Source organism: Gymnoscopelus microlampas (genome assembly GCF_963454915.1).
Source record: "Gymnoscopelus microlampas genome assembly, chromosome: 1".
Classification (NCBI taxonomy): Eukaryota; Metazoa; Chordata; class Actinopteri; order Myctophiformes; family Myctophidae; genus Gymnoscopelus; species Gymnoscopelus microlampas.
In genome coordinates this window covers 39509320-39533253 of record NC_139962.1, presented here as the reverse complement: position 1 = coordinate 39533253, position 23934 = coordinate 39509320, and the positions used below count along the sequence as shown (strand labels likewise).

The following is a 23934-nucleotide window of genomic DNA, read 5'->3' as shown; positions in this document are numbered from 1 at the left end:
GGAGTCCACACATTGACAGGTGCATTGCAGTTGGTTCGTTGCGGTTATTTACTAATTAGTAATTACACATTTTCAAGTGAATGTTACTATGACAAGTGCTGACCCCATGTCACAGCAGTTAATTAATGGTTGAGTAGTGCCACAAATCTTAATGCCACCGAGATGTACCGGTCCAAGAATAATGCTTTTGGGTGTTCTATGGCTGTATATGGAATACATGCAATGTATGGAAGTCATTCTAGGGCTAGGCCAGCGTGCCAATCAGTTTGTGATGAAAAGTTAAAATGGTTAACACATTAGCTTCCTGTCATTGTCACACACAAACTCCGAATAGAGGGAGCCATGTTGTATTTTTGGCCTGTTGAAAACTGTATCAGCTCAAATTGTCTACTTGACAGCAATTAGTTGGTAAGTAGGCGGATGTAAAATCGTCCTGGCTAATTAACTGCATGCTGCTGGTGGCACTTTTCCATATGTGTTATTTAGGCTGGTTGATGGACACCCAAGCCTGTTATCTTTGAATAATTAGTATAGAATATGGATCAACATTTTGTTTGCTGTGTTATATTAATAAGCTTTGCACTTCCAGCAGGGAAAAATTAAGTTAACAACTCTAATGAAAGATTATTTATCAAGCATTCTCAGCTAGGTTTGTTTGCATATTATTGATGGAAAGTAACCTTCTAGACCCAACTAATAGCAGAGTTGTTTTTATTTTTTTGTATTTGGACTGGCCGCTGTAGTTGGGCGTTTTCTTCATGGTGGAATTGTTAGGTTGCCTATGCTAAATCATTTGCAAGTAGTTGTTTGGCAATATGAAGTTCCACTTTTATAGTAGGTGGTTTGAGTGTCTCAGGCAGCAGCCACTATCAGCTGCCTTTAAGTATCCAGGTATTGGCACTTTGAGATTTGTGACAAATAATAAGTGCTTTACAAATAAAACGTATTATTGTTATTAGTTGTAGTATTGTACAAACTAAGACTCTGGGCGTGGCCACAGTTTAGAGAATCCAAACCATAGACTGTAAAACATATGGACGGACGGAACCCCATTGCCAGACCCGTTGTGAAGCCACTGCTTCAGCGAATTCAAATCCGCCATCTTTGAACTTCCGGAAACGACTGCTATTGGCTGCAAAACTGCAGCGAGGGTGGGTCTTCACTCGGTAGAACCAATAGAAGCCCTAGAAACATACCCTACTTTATCATTAATTTTAAAATAAATGGACCATAATTTACTAAACGCATAACCTGATAATAAAAAAATACTTTAAACGAGCAATTGAAAACATAAAGTGTTTATGAAAATGTTTACTAAGGTAATAAAATCAAGTGTAAAGCCCGGCCAAAACCTTGTTCACTTGTATTGAGAGTAAATCTCTCTATAAATAGGGACATCTGCATCTAATGACTTCCTCAAATCCATCAAATTGTTTTTTTCTAATCAAAGTTACATTATAAGCCTAAAATGTGGCGTGAGTTTTAAATGATAAGTTTGACATAGTTTTACTGTTAATTTTATGTAGCAGTGAGTGTGCATTCTTTCCACTCATACTCTGAGGAAGACTCAGTGTGGTTGAAACCAATCAGTGTTTCATGGCATTCTTTTTATTTTGATATGCCCTATTTATCAGTAAAGGCTTTTATCTACTTTCATCTACTTTCCTCCTCTGTGCATCTTGTGTCTGAAGTAAGCCATGGCTCCCTTTCTTCTTTGAGGCAGTTGTTTGAAGGAAACTTAAAGCAACTAAGTAAACAAAGGGAAGGCGTAATGACTAATTAGGTTCTAACTATGTTTTTCATTAGTAATGCCAAACAGAATGCAGTCCTGCTAAAATTGTATTAACACTTAAGGCTGTATTTTGGAGGCTGAAACGAATTGCTGATCTCGTGTAAGCAGAATGTACCACGGTCAATTCTGAGTATTGAGTAATTCAGCAATATGGATCCTTTGATAGTAATATATGGCAGGGGTTTTCAACAGGTGGTCCGTGGACCACTGGTGGTCCATGAAGGTATTGCATGTGGTCCCTGACCTTGCATTTAGTAATGTAGAAAGTGAAAGTGAATTTTTCTTCCACGGAACATTGCACTAAATGATCTGGTGACCTATGATGATATCAATGTTGTCAGATACTAGGAAGTCGGAGGTCAAGATATTCCACAGAAAATCTCAAGAAGGGGAAGTGTACGGGAGCCCTAATTACATTATGAGCCTAGGATGCCATTTTCCCATAATTCCCCTAATTATGCCATGGACCACTATTAGTCTGTGGACTATTGGTTGAGAAACAGTGGGATGCAGAGATGTGATTCATAGCATAAGCACTAGTCCATATTAGGGATGTCCGACATTATCGGCCTCCCGATATTATCGGCCGATATTAGCATAAAAATTGATATCGGGAAAATATCGGTATCGGTTTTTGAAAAAACATTTTTTTTTTTTTGCTTTATAAATAAGTTACAGGAGTTCTTACTGTATATGGTGTGTGTGATATGAAATTTGAGCTTACCCTAATCACAATAATCCCCGCATATATCGGTATCGGTTGATATCGGTATCGGTAATTAAGAGTTGGACAATATCGGTATATCGGTTATCGGTAAAAAAGCCAATATCGGACAACCCTAGTCCATATCCCAACACAAGTGGTCCCCGGGTTGATTCATAGTCAGGGTGGTGGTCCCTGGTTCACAATAAGTTGAAAACGCCTGATATATGGTATAATATATAGCAAAATCTGTGGAATGCAACTGTGTGTAGGCGCGGAAATTCGGTATTTACCTGTACACAGACATCATATTTTAGGCAAGGGAATTAATCCATTGGGCTCTTTCAGATTGTTCAACTCGTCATTATGCTAGCCCTTTCAATAATATATTTTGTGATACTGTATGTAAATGTAAATGCACCATTTACTCCATCAAATACTGTATAGATTCTCAAAAACAATATTGTTTTTAGTTTTGTTTTCTTACCTATATTGGCAAATGTTAATTACTTTGCTCAGATGGCACAAAAAGTAGTGCTATGATGATTTTTTATTTATTTATCAATGATAAAAACAAATCCAGATCCCAATGTTATGATTGCATTAAAAAGGCAACCCTTTAATCAATTATTTTATTGGTTTACCTAACACATTGGATTATATATATTTTTAGGAGGCAAATTAAACAATTAAATTGCTAGTCACAATTATTTGTATGACAATCGTCAAGTAAAAGTTTAGATCGTGACAGTTGTAGTGCCATAAACTAAACGTATAAATAAAGCTACCATGCCACACTGTATTATATACTACAGGATTTCACTTGTAGGCCGTCCGGGCACGCGTGTCGTGGGTTCGAGTCCCGTTCCCGACGACCTTTTCTGCGTGTCACTCCCTATCTCTCTCTCTCCCCCCATTTCCTGTCAGTCTACTGTACTCTATCAAATAAAGGCAGAAAAAGCACAAGAAAAAGGATTGCACTTATAGGACTACAATGCAGGTAGGCTATGTCTAATGGTGAGATGCACTAATTCATGGTCATTCCACTCCCAATTTTTATTGACAGTTGACTCTACCTGTAAAATAAAATTAACATAGATATCAGACACTGTTGTAGCTCACTGTTGTAACGCAAGGTTAGTGTGCTTTTTCTTGTCCCTAAACTGAGTTGTAGCTAAATGCATAAGATCGTGATTCCGGATAGATGTGGGCAAGCTGGTTGGAGTAAATTCATCAGGGGACGGAATTAATGTGCTTTGTGTGTGGAACCGAGCCACTTTTCCAAGCATTAGGTATGTGCACACTGCACAGAAATGGTCCTGGCTTAAATGCCATTTCCGTCAACTGCATGGTCATCTACTTTCTAATTATTTCAAGAGAACCTCAAATAAATGGGTTCCTGAGAACTGCATGCGGTTGTTGAACTGCTGACTGTGCCTCAGTGGTGAGGAAATAGTAAATCCTTTTAACATAATGCAGTGAAATGAGAAATTTATATTTTTTTCCCCCAACACTTCACAATCCGTAGTGCTGTTGGATTGAAAAGTGGAAGAAGACAGAGGGCTGGTCTATCCATCACAGACACTTGAAGTGTGCCTTTTTACATGGCTTGAGCAGTTTGTGATGTTGGACCTCTGGTGGTGTTGGCGTTAGGCTAGAACTGAAAGATCCACCCTTTACATCTGTGAATGTTACTGACTGAGGGACCAAGTTACAGCAGCTTCAGCTGTAGTCAGGGGGGGTTGAGCCACACAATGCAAAACTTATGTATTTTTATTTACCACAGCATCAAACAGACAGTCCATGACAATTACTCATTTTGAATTTACATACAGCACCTTGACTGATAAAATAAAGTAGCCTATTATCCTTGTCCTCTTTTATAACATTAGCCTAATGAGTTGTAGAGTGAATGAATTTGACCAAGCCGTGGCTCATGAGGTGCAAGTGGCTCTTGGCTCGCTCATATGCAGCGCTTCAGGTTACATCCAGTTACATGTTCATGTATTAATTCAACCATGTTTATTTGCTTGTTAATAGTCTATCTGCTTCAGTGTGTGAGCTAATGACTTGCGTAAAGTGACCCGGGAATATTAAGCAAAACAATCACACTCGTTGTAGACAAGGGGTGTTAAACTAGAGGCCTGCGGGCCACATACGGCAAAGGGGTCTAATCAGGCCTGCGGGAAGAAAAAATATTCACAACCACTTCTTTATTTGTATCTGTACAGCAGATAACAGGTGCCATTCTCTCACCACTTTCTCGACATACCACTGTAGCCTGAGCAGGCTGTGTACTTAAGAAAACTGAAAATAGTAGCTAACACCTAGTTAACTAGCATGACTTGCCAGTCCTCAATCCCCAGTCTTGTCCAGTACCTAGATGAGGCCAGCTTATTTCCCTTCTGGACGTGAATCTCATGGGAATGATTACATGGATAGGTACAAGAAAACAATATGCAAGGAAATGATATGCAATTTACAAAAAGTAAAAAAATAGATAAATACATATATATATCGTTGCCGTTGGACGGAAACCTTGCATGTGAAACTGTTCCTTTTTTATTATTTTAAAAACATTTTTAAATGATGAACAGCCAATCTACAAGCTCATAACGCGTTGCATTGTGTTGTGAGCTTGCCTTGTAGATCTGCTATTTTCACTACTCTTGTATGACCATCAGCAGGGTTATTTTTCAGATATATTTTATTTCGTTAAAAAACGTGTACAAGTAAAATGCATACAATTTAGAAATCCTGCCAAGGATGACGGATAAAGTGGGCGCTGATAGCAGAGTGTTTAAGCGCTTATCAAATAGGCACTGACGCCTGACAGCGAGTCCCAGGTTTGATTCCCAGGACCGGTGGACGTTTGCTGCATGTGACTTGTCACTTCCCGATTATCCCTCCCTGTTCCCTGTCTTTCTACACTTTTATCAATAAAGCAAAAATAATAAACGCATAACGTGTAATAAAATACTTAGTTACAATGCGGTCATCTAATTGTCTCCCTGCTGTCCAACATAATTCCAACTATATATTAGCTACATTCCTGCTCGACCCCTTAACTGCGGAGTCTGTCTAAATGCCTAAGCAGATCAAGCTATGTAGTGATGATTGAACTTTCTGAAATTTTCTCCAACTCTGAAATAGGTGAAATAAACCTCCCGTCATATTTGGATGTGCAGAGGACCCGTCATTAATCATCCAAAATTAAGTTGACATAAAGTATCTTTCTCTCTGGTCATGCCTCAGATACATTTTCCATTTGACAGAGTGAGTGTAAATGTCATTTGAAAGCAGGACCCAAGCCTCTTTTCCCACCAGCCATTAAACATTCCATGATGCCCTCACTCATCAGAAAGCGCTGTAGAGATCTGCCTGCACAAGTGTAAACACACTGTTAATCATTATGCTCTCAATGGGTTGCGGAGGGTGTACCTGCAGAGAAATGTTTGTTTATTCAATATGTTTTAATTACATTTTGTGGAAAATCATTTGGGCTGTGCCCTAAAGCACAAGCAGTTTTATTTTCATTCTGGTAGATCTATAACTCCTGCAGGGTATCCTGCAGGCATCCATTGCATTGGGTAGAGCAATGTATAGATTATTTGCAAACTTACTAAGGTTGGCATCAATGTCATTATTACCACCATATACGTACAGTCCGGTGTGTGCGAATGTTTTTTGTTATCTGTAGTTGTGGGTTTGTGTGCCCCCACCCTCCCCCCGCTCTGATAGATTTCCTACTAAGCCAATTCATATGAATGTCTGTTTTTTTCATTAGTGGTGTGAAAGCTGCAGAGCCATATCAATGATGAACAGTCGACTTTGCAGTTATTTTGAGCACAGCCCACTGAGCCCAGGCCAACATTCCTCTGGCTATATACAACATACGAATGAAAAAAGGAATTCTCTTTAATCTGAGCTGGGGTTTGATTATGTTATCTGTGGAATCCATGTATGTATGTTTTGCTTTGTGGCAGGAACAGTACTTAATTTGAGGCTACATCGGTCCCACGATATATCGGTGACAAAATACTTTAAAATCCCCAAATTACGGGAGTCTTAACACATTCCCTGCCATTGACGGATATCTACGTCATTTCAAATCCAACGCTTGACTGCCATTGATGGAGATCTCCGTCAATAAAAAAAAATCTTGTTTTTAGTGATTACGCTAGAGGACACTCTTTGCCAACCTATGAATGATGCCTTGACTGCGAGAGAACGATAGAACCGGAAATGTTCCGGTCGAAAGAGGAGAGACCCGTCTCCCCACGGAGACATTGTTTGTTTATATCCTGGTTGAAAAAAAAAGAACGGTGGATTGTCAAAAAGACTCAAAATAAGGTAAAACTGCTGGCAGTGGCGGATTAATTAATTAATACCTGGCAGTGTGTGTTAATATCCAGCAAGAAATATAAATTAATAACTGCAAACAAATTAAAAGTTAAGGCTATCTTTCAAAAAGAGAGAAGCTGTGACCTCACCACTCTGATGGACAAGGAAAAAAGATCCTATTGCAAACAACATCTATGTTCTGCTCGTTTGTCAACAATGATCCAAATGGGAAGTTTCCAGCAGCTAGAATCATGACAGTTTGACATTGTTTGAGCCTGTTTTTGGTGCTCAACACAGTCGCAAACCCTCATTGAAGTTAATTGTTATTACATTTTTATTTAAAAAATATTTAAAATAGTGAAAATAGCCGATCTACAAGCTCACAACGCATTGTATCTCGGCGTGTGGCAGCACTCTTTTGAAGTATTTATTTGCTTACTTTTTGTTTAAATGTTATCAACTTTAATACTAAGCTTTTCAAATTGATTTGGAAACTTACATGTCTGACAATATATCAGTCAAAACATTGGAAATCGGTGGTCTGGGACTCTCCAAAATCGGCATCGAAAAAAGAAATCTGGCATTGGTCGTGCTCTACTTAACACATTGCCTGTCGAGTTGTATTGATGCCTGCCAAGGTATGTCATAGGATATACAGTAAGAGAGTTAAGCTCACTACAGGCAGGGGCAGGCTTGGCCAGGCAGATCTAATTTGTGGAAAAGCTCAACCAGAATGTTAGACTACTATTATGCTGCTACTCATTGTAGTATCTACAATTTGTTTCATTGTATTTGTTTTATTTGTCATGCTCCAGGGATAATACAGATAGACAGTTAAAAGCAGGAAACGGATGTATTGCATATAGGTTTATAGCCAGAAGGTAATTTGCAACCCCTGTCGTTTTTTTGAAGTATTACAATCAACATGTACATGTGTATTATGATGTAGAGCAGGGGTGTCAAACTGGCAGCATGGGGGTCACATACGCGAAGGGGTCCAATCCGGCCCACCAGAGGATTTTGAGAAAAATAAACTTTTTGTTTTTATGTAGTCGCTCTGACTTTGCCCTCCTCACTTGCCACTCCTGCTGTCTTTCCATCTGTTTTGAGTGTTTCACACAAGTCACCACAGACGTGTCACGTCACATGTGTTGGAGAACATGGTGTCAGTGTACTGGGGGGCGAGATATATCTAGTGTATATACATTGTGTAAATTGTATTTGTGATATTTTTTGCATAGATAAAGCATTATTAAAATGATACATTTCATGATATAACATGTATGCCTAGGCTAATTCATGATATAACTTTCAATCGGTCCCATACGAAAATGCTTCTTGTCACTGGTAGACGGGTTTCTGAAGTGTCCACAGCCCTCCACAGACCCGAGTAGAAAGAAATTGTACCATTTTATCATGAGCATTAGTGAGGAACAATTGTATGAAGATAGGTTGAAAATGGGTGAAGTCGTCCTTTAAGGATAAAAGCCCTCCAATGCTTTCAGACCACTGAATTATCCGCCAATGTTTTATTCAACTTGTCAACATGTTTTAAAGGAACTTGAGAGTGATTCAATTGTATGATGCAGTCATTTATTAGGAATCCATTTTACTCTCCGTCAAAAACAAGAATGCACATGGTGTAACTAATAAAAATACCGTGTAGTGTTATGGGAATAGTATGATTTTGTGATTTTGTACTGTAAGCATAGACGACATGACTTAAGCACACTTAAGAAGTTGCTAATAGTTTGTAGAAGTGAGATGGTCAAAACAATAAAAGGAAAGTCCCTTCCCAGCTCAGCCACAAACATAGTGTTCACTACTTCACTATGCTTGACTGATGATTTGCTCCTGGTAGCTGAACAAGTCGAGGGGTAGTGTTATGTTGTTGTGTAAAGAATGAGACCTTTGGCCCCCTGTTTAACGCTAGGTTGTAGGACCAATTTATGAGCTCATAATGGACATAACCTGTCAGTGGTAAATCTTCCCGAGGCTGTTGGGCTGTTGGTTATCACCCCTGTCTGGCTGCTTACTGACAAGCTCACTGACATTTGTGACACTTGGGTAACAACATACATGATGGAAAGAGGCCAGATCTTGACCTGGAAGTTTTAAAAAGGGCACACATTCTAGGTGTTCTCAGATGCAGTGAGTGGAGTTTGCTGGCTGTTTTTCTTAGCCTTGTTTGTAGTTGAGCAATAGTTGAGAAGTGGATCTTAATCTTAATTGTTTTTATAACACCAAAGCCAAATGTTTTTTAAAGTTATTTGAGGCTGCATGAGCAGTATTTTTACGCCACTTGTCCCTTGTCCCAGTTCTGCTATCTCTACCCGTATAAACTTGTTTGTGCACACCGGACACAAGCAACTATGTGGTTACCTCATGCACTTATAATAACAAATTAGGGATAGGCTTTGTTTTTCTTCTTCTTTCTGGACATTTCTTTGCTCCTTTTCAGACAGGCCAGAGCAGAGAGACAGGAAATCAACAGTAGAGAGAGAGAGGAGAGACAGTTTTGGAAAGTCAAGATGTCAACATAGTTGGACTAAAAATATTTCTTTGTGGCTGAATTTGGCCCCTGGAAAATCACATAAACAAAAAACCCAGCTAATCGCAAATGTCATGAATATATAAGGGATGACAAGTGTCTGAGGTCTGCACACCTTTCTGTCTCTAAACGCTAGCTGCTTCTTTTCAATTTCTCCAACGTATTTCTGATTGCACAAATGTGCTCCCACAAATCCACCATTGTAATGTTACGCTTGAACATGTTGTCCCTCTCTGTCCCACACACACACACACACACACACACACACACACACACACACACACACACACACACACACACACACACACACACACACACACACACACACACACACACACACACACACACACACACACACACACACACACACACACACACACACACACACACACACACACACACACACACACACACACACGCGCGCTGCTGATGCATCGGTCCATCTTTTTTTTACTCACACCCACCTGCATTTTAAAATAATTTTAGGCATAATTGCCCCACACTCTACAACACATCTATTTTCACAACCTGGCCTGACCCGCTTGTCGTTAAAACCAGGTTCAAGGTTTTTGTGAAAAAAAATCAGCTCCTAACCTTACAAACGGATTTAATCAATTACCCTAAATGAATAGGTATAGACTAAATTATAAACAACTAGACCATACCCGGTTGAAGCATCCGTGGGGGGATATGCGCACATGATCTGGCAACCCGGGAGGCGACATTGTTTGACACATAAACGCTAATAAGTAGGGATGGAGCTCGAAAACCGGGTCCATTATATACCCGGGCATGAATTTATCGAGACCCGGTTTTCGATAAGCTTTAGGCTTGTCGAGCCTGTTATCGAGTGTAGCGGCCCATGACGTCATGTCTAAACTATAAAAAATTGGAGGTTCGGGCCGCGTCTTTTTTCTTAATAATAGAAAAAGATCGATAGTGGGCTCGATAAAAGCTCGGTTCGATAAGCAGGCTCGATAAGGTGCTCATTATCAATAAAAATTAACGAGCTCCATCCCTACTAATAAGAAGCTCAGATTTGATGAAATTGAAAAACGGGCTTCACAGTTAAGTTCAGATGGTAATGGTCAATGGCTGTGTGCAAAATCAGAGCAATTGGTCCAGCCACTGAGGAGAACCGGGTAGCTTCACCTACCACTACAGACACCTACCACTACAGACAGACAGAGGTTACTAGAATTATTATAAACAATACATCAATCTTTTGTCTATTTTGTGAAAAAAACAAATTCTTAGTGTAATGAGGGATACAGTGTGAAGGAACTAATACATAATACATTAAATATGATTAGTATGTTTCTAACAAATGTATTGAAAATGTATTGGTGAAAAAACACAAATTCTGCATTCTTTTCTCCCTTTCATGTTATTGTTTATCATATATCGCTTATTGACCTATCATTTTGTTGTTGTTTTTTACCTCTGGTTTTTGTTATGGGTCACAGTCTGCTGACTGTTAGGATGATGTCAGTCAGTGAAGAGAGGCTCCATATCAGTCCAACTCCACCTTTCAGACCACAGTGCCCCTTGGGGCTGCAAGGCTCAGTCACACAGTGTGGTGTGGTATTAACATATTCACTGAGTGTGCCAGATTGGAAAATCCCAGTGCAGTCTGCATCCTTTTCTCTAAATGTGCAGGGTACGACATCTACAAATTAGGCTAAACATTTATGCTAATGGTTTAGCCCTCTGCCGTCTGGCTTTGTACGTGCCGTTAATTACATTACAGTAAATTATTCATTGGATGGAGGCTTAACTTTATCAATCATATTTAATTAATTTGACCCCACTATTGTGCGTATGGAAAAGCACATGAGAACACCGAAGCCATATCCGGGATGGATTTGGTTATTACTGAAAATAATTGGAAGAATTAGGCTAATCTGACAGGTTTGGTGGAGCTGTCTGTTTGGTCTGTTATGGCCAGTTATAATCCCTCCCAGCTGTAAAAATTTGTTAGGAGGATTTGGGGCAGGCCACCACATAAGTCTCCCAGTCACCATAATGGTCTTGCATGGGGTCTTCTCAGAGCTCTCCTTGACTGGTTTATTGTTGTTCTGCTCTAGAACCAGGTTCACTTTTCTTAGAATGCTCTTAGAACCTCCTAGAATTTAACAACGAGACGACAACGTGACTCTTGTTTTCATGGCCACGTTGTCCAAACAGGATCAAAGGGCCAAATGTTAACAAGGTAGGTCAAGTGCAAGTGAGAGTCTATAAACCCTGACCCAGTGACCCTTTTCTGACCTTTCATGTCCTTTTTGGCCCTTCCTCCTCTTTCCCTTCTCCTCATAGTGGTCCAACTTTATACATCCCAGGCCATACTAAAAGCCGATAAATGTATAATTGGCTCTCGGGCCTTAGCTTTGACACCACGTCTGATGAAAACTTTAAATCTCGGCTGCATCACTCGTACGATGTCATGTTTAGCTTGTGGGCATTTTCTGTTATAAAAATCTTACAAATATTTAAGTCTCCCAAGTCTCTGCCTTCTCTCTTTTCGTGAGGAACAAGGAGTTGTTAAGAGCCCCTCTGTGTTTTGTTGACAAGTTTTGTTCCTGCATACTCGCTTGTTTGAAATTGGACTGGAGGGGACCTCACATCTCTGAGAAACTGGTGTATCATCATCATCATCTCTGTATCTTTCCTCCAGACACCTGACAGTGCCTCAGGCATCATGGTATCAACACAGCCAGGAACCGTTCGCCTGCTACAACTATCTAGTCATGCTAATCAAAGGTGCTTATGAATGCCCCCGTGCTGACATTAATCTGCTGACATTTATTAATGTCAGCAGAAGTTCAAACAAGGTTTTGCTGAATATCAGAAGGCCCCGGCTCCACTGAGCTCTTGTGACTCAGTGGAGCTGTGCTTTGCATACCAATGGTCTGTGTTGATCAGGGCATCTGCAGGTTATTAAAAGTTAAATCAATTTATTTTCATTCAAGTATTAAAAAGTGTATAATACAAATCTTAGTGGTGTTAAATTGTTTGCTTTTCATAGAAACAAAATGTGATGGTAGCTTAGACGTTTTTATTAGAACATTCAGATATCTCAAGACCTTGCTTTAGCTTTTGTGTGATTTTGTGTGTTTTTTCCATGACTGAATGTGACTAATTGGGTACATAAGTAAAGAGACCTCTGCCAGCAGATATGGGGTTGATGGGATGATGGCTAAATGGTCTGGGTGTAGGGAAGGGTAACTCTGTTTTAACATTTAACATGCTGATTGTTTATTCATGGTTTTGATTTACAGTGGTTGGTATGCTAGCCTGATTCCCTACCATACCATATATTTTGTGAACTTGTGGTCTTACGTTTTAGTCCTAGTTAAGGACAGGATGTCTGCATTGATCTTATTGTGAGCAGTCTTCACTCCCTTCCGTATTGTTGCCTTCACAAGTACTGACTGTGGCACACAGATGAGACAGATGGCCTGCCTGTGGAAAGATTGTGACCGTCGACAATATTGAAACTTGAGCAAAAGAGTGGCTACTGGCTATCAGCCCAAATGTGAAGGTAGCATTTTTGATTAGACCGTTACAGTCTTAACGTGTTTGGGTACAAGTGGTTTTGCAGATAGCCTGTTTATCAGAGCCAAACAGGCAACTGATGACAGGATGTCTACAGAATTAATGCTTTCCTGAAGGGACATGGCAAAGTATCCATTCTTCACTGAGATGCTCACATGGTTCTTAGTTAAATTTTTCTGTAGGGGCCACAAGCTGTGGATAATATTACACGATTATATTATCTGGGTTAGGGTTAGGGTTAGTTACGAACTGAAGGCTTTTTTTCATCAATGACAAGTCATTCAAAATTTGGAGTTTCTAGTTCTTCCTCATTTCTTGGAATTTGGTTGGTTTCTGTGGAATTTGAAGGCCAAAGTTATATCAAACTGAAAGGCTTATTGAACTGTAAAGACTGTCAGGTGAAAGAAAAATACATGGCTAACAATATGTTTGAGTTTATTGTATGTCTTTTGTCATGAACCAGGCTTTTAGTGCCTGTAATGCACTTGGATGATTCATTATCTCATTCTCCATTATTGTTAACTCACCTCTTGAATAAAGGTGTATTACAGTATGTGTATTCTCTTATTGGCAAAGGGTATTAGTCTGCAATGCTAATAGGGTGCTGCTTTGAATGTTTTTCAGCTGAAAAGCCCTTCCATTACCCCTTATACTTGAAGCTAGTTCAGCATTGGCATTGACTTCAAGGTTGCCATGTCGTGCTAGGCCCAATGTTGTTTCCATTCAAGTGCTCCATTGGATGTTTGCACAGACTCACGTTGATCTGAGTTTGCATATGGAAACATGGCATCCTCTCTCTCCATTTCTTTTTCATTCTGTCTCACTGTCTCTCTCACTGGCACATTCACTCAGTAGATTTCCATTCAGAGTCTCAAGTGTTTGAACAAGTGTTTTCACTAAACACAATGTTTCTTTCCCTGAAACAAATTCACTCCCCCTAAAGTTTTACTCCCCCGATTAGCCCAGAATAAGTTGTTTTGCTCACATCAAACACTTGCTTCTGTCCAGTTAGCTGGCACCCAGGCTTATTTTCCCCCCATTTAGACAGTGTTTTCCCCCCCGGTCTTTCAATACAAATCGTAGCTGATTTGGATCATTACTCTTTTACCTTTTCCACACATCTTGACAACCAGAAGTTGCAGAGCAACGCAATCCCACCAGTCATAGTGCTGATATTATATACAGTATTATACATAATTTAAAACATTGTACACTATATCATGTACAGTATATCTGCTGCTATGCTCAATTGGTATTGTATTTCATACAGTTGGAACCGTGTGGGTAGCTCCCCCAAAAAGTGCCAAAATCCCCTGCAATATTCTTCTGTTGGTATTCACTCTTGTTTTGAGTTGCTTGGTGGATTGGATGATTGCTCTCTCCCACAGTAATAAGGGAAAAAAAAAACATATTGGCAATTTTTACACTTTTCATTTCAGTCTCAGGGAACTTGGTCCTGAGTTTGGAAATGGTACCATGGCTGACACCAAATAATGCTGCCATTCTGTGTACCGCAACACCAGCTTCCAGTTGCCCTACTGCCCGTGCCTTATCCTGAAGGGACAAACGTGGCATCTTTCCATGGGGCAGTGATGCTTGGAGCATACACAAACTCAAGGAAACCATAATTGTATGGCTGCATTAATGATAATGTCCACGGACGCAGTGAATAAATGAGGCTGCACAGATGGTGTGAACATTTAATAAATTTTTATTGACTTATTTTCGGTTCTTATTTATTAACTCACTGAGTGCCAGAATTATTTCTGGCTATGTTGTCCCAGTGCCAGAGATTTTTTCAAAGTAAAAAAGTGCTTAGGAAGCGAGATACAGCCTTTTTCAGTTATAAGTTAAACAAGGAGTGGAGACACAATATACAGTATGGGAAGAACAATAATATAATAATATGTTATTTTCTATTAAGGGGACATTATATGAGTAAATGGATAGGACCGTTTCAGTTAGTTTACTTATTTAGAATTATCTGTTAAAACAGTGCCCGACAAGTATGTTTTGTTTTACTTAATAAATGTCCAATGAAGCAAAGTCACTGGTCTTTAATTCTCTTTTCTACTTCACTGATGAATTGTACATGAATATCACTTATGTTACTGTAGGGGTTGAAGGTGTACTGTCATTTAAATGTGCATGACAAAAACTCAATAACATTGCACAATTTAACATTGCCTGGATTTGGTGCTAAGTAACAACTTTCAACCTGGTATCTATTTTGGGCATGACATTAAGGCAACTTTAAAAAAAATGTAAGAGACAATCTAAAAGCTCACAACATGACGCACGACAAAGGCGTTGGTTAAGTGGTTAATTGATTTTGTATGAGCTACAGTACCTAGCTATAATCTTCTTGAAATGATTTGGCAACATACTGTATTAGCATAGCCTGCTAGTCAGAATGGAACATGATTAGCAGTTGAATTTTAAAAGCATTTAGTTACATAAATATCTAGTGATTTTGTACTCGAATGTCAAATCTGGTGTGAAAAATAGTATAATTCTGGAAATTTTAGTCTGGAAAAATATGGCATCTTGTAACGTATGTAAAATGTGTACTAGGAACTAGGAAGGAACCCTGCAAAGTGCTTTACAGTAAAAAGAAAGAAAGAGAAAATCACAAATAAAAATCAAAACAAATAAAACAAAGTAAAACTCTCAAACCGGGTTCAAAACTAGACAGTAAAAAATGGGTTCGAAGATTTTTAAAAGCAGAGTGAGGGGGCCAGCTTAACATGGGAGGGGAGCCCTTTCCAGAGTTTGGGGGGCAGCAACAAAGAAGGCTCTATCCCCCCTATGTTTAAGCCTTGTCCTGGGGACAAAGGCAGCAGTTTGCCTGCTGGTCTCAATGACCTTGAGGGGACATAATTTAAGGTCAGAAAAGAGATTTAACAATAAAATCTTAGTTGTGTGTGGCCATGGCTACCTTTTACGGCAAATGTGTGAGAGTGAGTGCAAAATGGGTTAAACCCTGATGAAACCAGCTTGCCTTGGGAGACATTGGTGGTATTAAAATGTCAATTACCACTTCACAAACAACATTTTTGATTATATAGGGTATAGCCTCAGAGATGCGAGCCAAACCGAGCCGCGACCTGCGCACCAAACCGAGCCACGAGCCGAAACACAGACGCGCGACACGTTGTTTTCAGATCGTTATTTTCGGTGCGACACAAGCATTAATCATTTGAAGGGAATCCCACTTTTTAAGAAGAAAACACCAGAGCAATAAATACTGCTGCAAACATCTACTTTTCTTAAACAAATATCTCTGTTCCGTTTACATTCTCTTCCCCCTTCCACAAAGTGTCGTTGTTCTTTAGTTCCTATCTATCTCTGCTCCTATGAAGTGTACATTATCTTTTTCATAGTATTATTATGAACTTTATATCGTAGTTTGTACCCTGTATTCTGAGTTTATGACTACAACAAGTAGCATAATAGAATGTACATTAGGACAGTGGTTCTCAACCTGTGGGTCAGGACCCCCAGGGGGGTCCCCACATGATTTTGGGGGGGTCCCCAGATGACAGTGAAGTCACAATTTAAGGACTTTTAAGATATTTTTAATACCTCAAGAAAGAAAAGAAAAAAGACTATTACTGCATCAAAACTAATCAACAAACTATACTATAATAAATACAGGCAAAATTGTGAAATAATATAAGAAAGAAGCGATCTACAAGCAAGGTGTTGTGAGCTTGTAGATCGGATTTACAAAAAAATAAAAATAAAACTTGTAGATCTGCTATTCTCACAATATGTATCTGTGGAACTGAGTCAAACTAAATAAAATGCTAAATTGAACTCCTAATTCCAAGTGCTTCCTCGGGGGGTCCCCAGTTCAAATATGATTATTTTGGGGGGTCGCTGCCTGAAAAGGTTGAGATCCACTGCATTAGGATATAATGTACACAGTCACACACACATAGACGATATGGAGATTGGAGATCAAAGAAAACGATAGAAGGGGGGGGGGGGGGGGGGGGGGGGGGGCGGGGTGTAATGGGGGACCCATAAAATGTTTCTGGGACCCATTTGAATGACCACCTGTGGGTCCCGGGACCCATTACATTGAAAACCTAGCAACATCACTGTAGCCTAACAAAACGGCTTAAATAGCATATAGTAGGCTTGTTCGATCTATTCGGCACAGGATAATTATGAGTATCAAAATGTGCATTGGCACACGATTCTATTTAGTTTTATCCCAGTGTGTTTGGATCTCTTTCTCCTCCTGTGACTGTGAGACGCTAAATGAATCACTGTGAAATTCTGCTTGTGTTGACGGGGTGGCAGTGTTGCATCGACATTCGTGAGTCGTGACCTACTGTGACTCATGTGATAATTTATGTAGGTAGCCTTCTTCATTGTACCTCAGTTTACTTTTTGACAGACTAGATGATTAAATGGACCAAACTTGAAGGAGAATAGTTTCTTTTCAATAATTTTACTACTTTACATTTAATTCCAAACCATTTAAATATTTAGGAAATTACTTGTGGAGACAGCAGACTGATCCCCCAAAACCGTGGTTATTGTTTGGTTAATGTCTTTTTGAAGCTTACCTTCTTGTGCTCTTCACTTTTCCAAAGCATTAGTGTTCTACAACTACATAAACACCATGACCGCTTCATAGCTTAACATTCAGTTCAATTTGTTTTCATTATTTCCTTACTGACCCCCAAATCTATCAGTCTCTCTCACAACGTTTTTTGGGGGAGGTTTTGTGCCTTTTTTATGCCTTTTATTATAGATAGGACAGTAGGCTGACAGGAAATGAGGAGAGAGAGATGGGGAGTGACATGCAGCAAAGGCCGTCTGGATCGGGACTCGAACCCATGACGCGCTGTCAGGCTACATTGTAGCCGAGGTGCCCGGACCATTACACTAGCGATCCGGGCCGCACACACCGTTTTTAAACATTGGTCGTCTTCATCTGATGCTTTTGACATCACAAATGTATTCTTAATTGTGAAGCTGTTTGTAAAGTCAGTTTCAATATGAGTGATATAAATGAATCATTGATGATCATTCTGACATTTAATAATGACTGAGATATCACTGCAATGATGTATATCGCACCGAAAATAGCCTTCGTATTTGCGGTGTGCGACACGGTGCACAACCAAGTATAAATCAGGCATTAGAAAGGGAAATGAAAGGGCAAGTGGACTAGCCTCATCTTTTAAGACTCTGTACTTAACCACAAGAAATGTTGGGCCAAACCATCTGATTTCCTCCTCGGCTGGAAAAGGCTGGCGCTTGGCTCAGGACAATGTTATTAGAGCTCAGTCAGCTCATGGCCAATGGAAACCCAAGAGAGACACTTACTGCAGCTGTGTCTGTGGTGAAATGAGCAGTCTCATCTTGAACACATTCTCCCTCGGCCTCTCTTTCTCCTTCTCCCAGTCCAGTGACTGTGTCTCTGTCTGTTTAGCATTCACTCACGTCACACAGGAGCTGTTGTCAACATTATGCTGGGCTATAGTTGTTGTTATAATGGAGGAGGCACTGGGCTCTCCCACTGTGCCATAAAGCAGGTGGATAATTACTGTTGTCATTGTTCCAAGTAGACTGCCCTTGAGCTTTGATTTCTGTTTGTCATCAGTGGGTCCATTTTTGTGAGGATTTCATTATGTTGAGGGCTCTTAGTTCGCTTGGTTGCCGTAATGATTGGGGCGCAATGGATTGCCGTACATTCATTGAGAATACAAGTAATCTGAGTGATTACCAAATGTTGGTAACTGTAATCTTATTACATAACATGTATTTGAATTGAAAATATCATGATTGTGAGTTTGACACGGGTTAAATTAGTTAAAGTTGGAGGGGCTGTCAGGCTCCAAAAGATAATGTCAGGCTGTAAACATTTAGAAAAGTTCATTTAACTGCACAGCACATTGACTTTTTTTTTCATTTCACTCGCCTACAATTACAGGTACTGTAATGTAGGGAAGTACCTAGATACAGGGAAAGCACAGATGTTCAGTGCACTCTGGACAGAGGCCCAGAGGACCAAATGATGCCAAGCCTTATGCACCTGCAGAATTTCCCCCATCACGACAGTTGGATCAGTGGCCCTCTGCAGGTTGCGTGTGACCAGTCCCAATTTTTGTTGTAAATCAATCATGCCACTTCTGTATGTAAGCCCTGATTCTGAAATTTCAGAAGAACTATGTGGATTAGTCATTCATATTGATGTCTCTGTTTTCATTTAACTACATTTTCAGGGGCTGCACCTTCTTTATTTCCCCTATTTTGCTGTCCATCCGGTGACGATGTGAATTGTTTAATGTTGTATCAGGAAGACCATTCAGTTGGACAGCAGGATTTGTCAGATAGGCCAGATTGGTCACACCCAAGCTGTTATCCCAAGAACTTTATTATGGCAGTGGTTCCCTCAGGGTCCCTTGAGGGGGCTCTACATGGACACTTAAAGGTCCGTAACTAACAGTTATGGGGGTCCTTGAAATTACAACGTTTGAGAACCACTGTATTATGGCATGATCACTTCATCACAAGACAACGCACAAACCCAGTAGCCTTTGTTCGAATCCTCTGTTTTGGATATCTGTAAAACTGTATATATGGTGCTGCTGTGTGTTTGTGTGTGTGGGGTCAGATGTCACATGCTGAACATATCTGATCAGCAACTCCGCATTCCACTTTGTCAGGAGTCATAGGGGTTTGGTAGAAAGCTTCCTCCCCACAGTGGGAGCTGTCCACAGAACATGCCTCCCTACTCTGCTCCTCCTCCATCAGGCCTGTTTTGTCTCAGCCTTGCTTCTTCACCTGGCAGGGATAAGCCCTCTGAAAAGCCTGACTGCTGCCCTGGTCACAAATCAAAAGTGTTTTCCATCCTGTGTACAACCCACCACATACCTTAGACAAGGCACCCAGAGGATCGCTGACCGCACCAGGGAAGCCAGCCCCCCCCCATCCGCCCAGAGGGTCCGGTCCTCTGGGAGAGAGCGATAATTGGGAAATGTGCTGCTCTCTGCATGCACTCCTATTTCCACTCATGTGTCCCTTTTCCCCCATGTATTCTTTTGCTCTTTCTCTCCATCTCTCTCAGCAGGTTTTATAGGGCATACCTGACAGCTGAAATCTGCGTTTCATTGTAAAAGTCAGACAGCTGTCACAGCTTGGCCTCTCCGCTTTTAAGTGTCAAATAAAAAGACGAGGTCTGTTCTTTTTTTCCTTTTTTTTCCGGCAACGGGCCCATTTGGGGCCCCAACCCTGCACCCCGCCACCCTCACTCAAAATCCCCCCCCGCCCCTCGCCACCCCACCTCGGCCACTGCCATCATCTCCATGTCTCTGCTCACTGCAGCCATAACACCCTAGACACAGCCGCCATTCCTATCGTCACTTTGCTGTCAAGTAAACACAGGCTAACGCGTACTGACAGCTTCATAAGTTATATCTGATATCACCCAGACATTATTTGATGTGGATGAGATGTTTTTTTGGTTTGTTTGGAGGAAATGCCCGCAGTCCTTGGCTCCCTGCGTGTTGGCCTTATCTCAGCCTCCATGTCTGTCTCTGTCTCTCTGATGGCTTGTTGTTCTCTGGTTTTGTCTAATGATGTTCCGTCTGTCATCTCCAGCCGATAATGGAGGGTATCATTTCTGCAGTGACAGTGGCCAAAACGCCACTTCATCTCCTGTTTACCCTGACACCCACCCACCTCCTCATCTTCCTCCCTCTCGAGCTCTCTCCCCTCTCAACTCTAATAAATGTTCTCTATCTCTGCTCTGCAATCTACCTTCTCCTATAGTATCAGCTGTTGCCTTGCACCTCCGAAGTACTCCCATAATCTCGTCATTTGTTGTTCGATTCTGTACACCTGCAGTAGTATGTATCTTGCTCCAGAGCTTATACATAGGGGTGCACATAACTGGTGCGCAGGTGCGCATGTGTCGTCAACGCGCATGCGTTGGGGGGCACCAAACGGCGTGAAGGTCGCTTTGCGACAAACCTGTTTTAAACTTTACATTTTTGAATGTAACTTGACCATCTTTCTCCTCTCTATCTCCCTTTCTGTCTGTCTGTCTGTCCAGGTACGGAGTGACACCAGAGAACATCATCCTGTATGGTCAGAGTATAGGCACGGTGCCCACGGTGGACCTGGCAGCGCGCTACGAGTGCGCCGCCGTCATTTTGCACTCCCCCCTCATGTCGGGGCTGCGGGTGGCCTTCCCCGACACACGCAAGACTTACTGCTTTGACGCCTTCCCCAGGTGAGTAGCACCCTTAAACTCCAGCGCACTGATTGGCAACAGCACGAGGGCACCGGGTCAAGAGGAACTTAAAGGGGCAATAAACCATAGGCCCATTTTAGAGTTTGTTAACCAGTTCAGGTAAAAAATTACAGCAGAATAAAAACATGGCTGGCTGGCAAGCAACTCAGTTACATCTAATAAAATACCACGCTTAAATCTAACACCCATTATCAATTTAGTAGCTGCAGCTGTGTTGTGTATATCACAGTTAGGCTTGTGCTGTATTTTTTTGGCATAGTTTTTCATCTTTTGCATTGCAATAGCAGCCATAAGCAGCTGCTGTAGCCTAGCATACGTGTTGCACAACAAACAACCAATACCGCTGACTGCACAGTCTCGTCTACAGTGCAGCCCTTAACGTCAATTCCCCAACTAAGCCCACTGCACATTCTTTAAATAATCACATTGTCATATTGCCTGCCTATTATATTATTAATGCAATACAGGATGGATTTAGTGTTGTCAGCAAATGAAGCCGATGTCATCGGCACAGGTTGCTGTAGACTGTTTTTACTTGTCAGCAAGCATGTCTCATAATGATGTATGCCAGTTCAATTAGTCCACATAAAATCAAACCGGTTTAATATCGTCCACCGAACCGGGTAAACTGGGAAGCCTAATCATAGAGATGCAGTGGCAAGCCATGGCATGCAGTAGACTTGAGAATGAAGCCACGTTACATGGCTTCTCCTCTCCTTTCATTGTCAATAAAAGGAGAAGCCAGAGTCCAGCCCGATCAATTAATAAAATAAATGCCACAAGCCTGGCCGTTATGAACCGGTCGGGCAGGGGCCCGTCGGGCTTCCAGACCTCTTAACACACACACACACGCATAAAAAGATATAATTTACAGCTGTGTGGTTTCAGTGGTTATCTTACCACTCGGAGGGAATCATTTGATTCAAATGTTATCTCCAGCAACCTTACCCATAGGTTCCTGGAGATAACATTTGAAGATATTGCATTGGGTGGTATTGATTTGTGTGTGTGTGTGTGTGTGTGTGGAGGGCATTATGTTTTGTAGAGGGCATAATTTTGGTTGTTATTTTCAGATCTTTATCTTCCCAGAGATGCATGTAAGGGACTGAGAGAGAGTGACATAAAATGGACCTGAACTATAGGGGGAACAAAGCCATATAGACCTGATTGGATTCAGGCACTATTGTTTTATCTTCGGCCTGCAGCAAAGCCACTGTGCTGCTGAGGCAGTAAGTCTGAAAACACTGGCAGATGGAGCTCACCTCCCTGGTCTGCTGCAGTAACTCACTGTACAGGATAAGGGAAAATGGGTGAAATACAGCTCACTAATCCCCTACCATCTCACCCCACTGTTTCTCTTTCTTTCTCTCTCTTTCTCCCTGTGCTTTGACCCAGGTAGTTTCCAACAGTAGCTCTCTCTCTCAGTACTCTATACTCTGCAGTCCTACCAGTCTTTGGGGCACAGAGTCTTCAGTATTCGTGTGATTATCTGGAGCTGACACCTGCAGATGCTAGAGCAATTTTGTCAACTGACTTTGGCCCTGAAACGGTTTCCATCGGCAGGAACATCACTCTCAGCCAACTATTTAGCACCTCCAAAGGGCAGGAATACAAAATGTGGTTATTTCTGTGGCTTTATTTTAATTGGTTGCGGTGTGTTTGCCGGTCTGTGTCAAGGGATGGAAGGGATTGTCAGCAGGGTTGCGTGGTACACCTTAGTTTTTTGTATACTGGTATGACCCATCTATGTCTTTGCAATGCCATTTATTTTATTGTCTTGTCTTTTAATTCAATGAATATAAAAATTTCACATGGCAATATAAACGGTAAACAATTTACAATGTAAACCTAATATTATTTATTTGAAAGGCACACCATTTTATAGCAAAAAAATGTGTGCATGCTAATGTTTACCTGTTTGAAAACCAAATATCATAATGTATTGGCAAAAAAGGAAGAAGACCAAGGCACTCTGGTGGAAAAATTAAAAAAGCCTTTAGTAGTATGGCTAATGCATGGAAAGAATAAAAAAAAATACACCTACGCATTGCAGCAACAATGCCTTCATCGGGGCTGCGGGTGGCCTTCCCCGACACACGCAAGTCACCCTGATGAAGGCATCGTTGCCGCAACGCGACTGCGTAGGTGTATTTTGTATTTTTGCCATTGCGTTTGCCAGAGTGACTTTTAACTCTTTAACTGCCAGAGTAAATAGTGTCACCCCACTGCCAGCGAAAACGAGCGATTTTACAGTACCTTTGAAAAAGCATGGAATATTTGTCGTGATTGTCCGGTCACGGTAATCCATTCCATAGTTATGGGCAGTTGAATGTGGCTTGTTTTTGCCAAAAACAACAAAGCAGAGAAAAATACTTTTATAAATCCTATAACGATACATGAAACCAGCTTCATTTTGTTTTGATCACGTGATTTCTGGGTTTGCTTTTCTTCGGCGATCCTGGGATCATTCACAGGCTGCGGAACAGCGCCGAATGCTATTGGCTGGAAGAGCAGCGAGGGCGGGTCACTTTGCACAGCCAGTAGAAGCCTTAGAAGCGTACCCTGCTTTATCATTACTTTTAAAAAGAATGGAACCATAATTTATTAAACGCCTAACATGATAATTGAAAAAAAAAAAAACACTTTAAACTAGCGATTTAAAACAAAGTGTTTATGAAAATGTTAACTATGGTAATAAAATCAAGTGTAAA

General features: G+C 40.9%; 1 protein-coding gene across 1 annotated transcript in view; it reads left to right on the top strand.

Annotated features, from left to right (window-relative positions):
* abhd17c (abhydrolase domain containing 17C, depalmitoylase) overlaps window positions 1-23934 on the top strand; it is a 39970-nt gene that overhangs the window by 1838 nt on the left and 14198 nt on the right. Inside the window, exon 2 of the mRNA XM_084063968.1 lies at window positions 21023-21202. Within this exon, the coding sequence (XP_083920094.1) occupies window positions 21023-21202 (180 nt within the window). The remainder of the gene's footprint in view (window positions 1-21022; window positions 21203-23934) is intronic.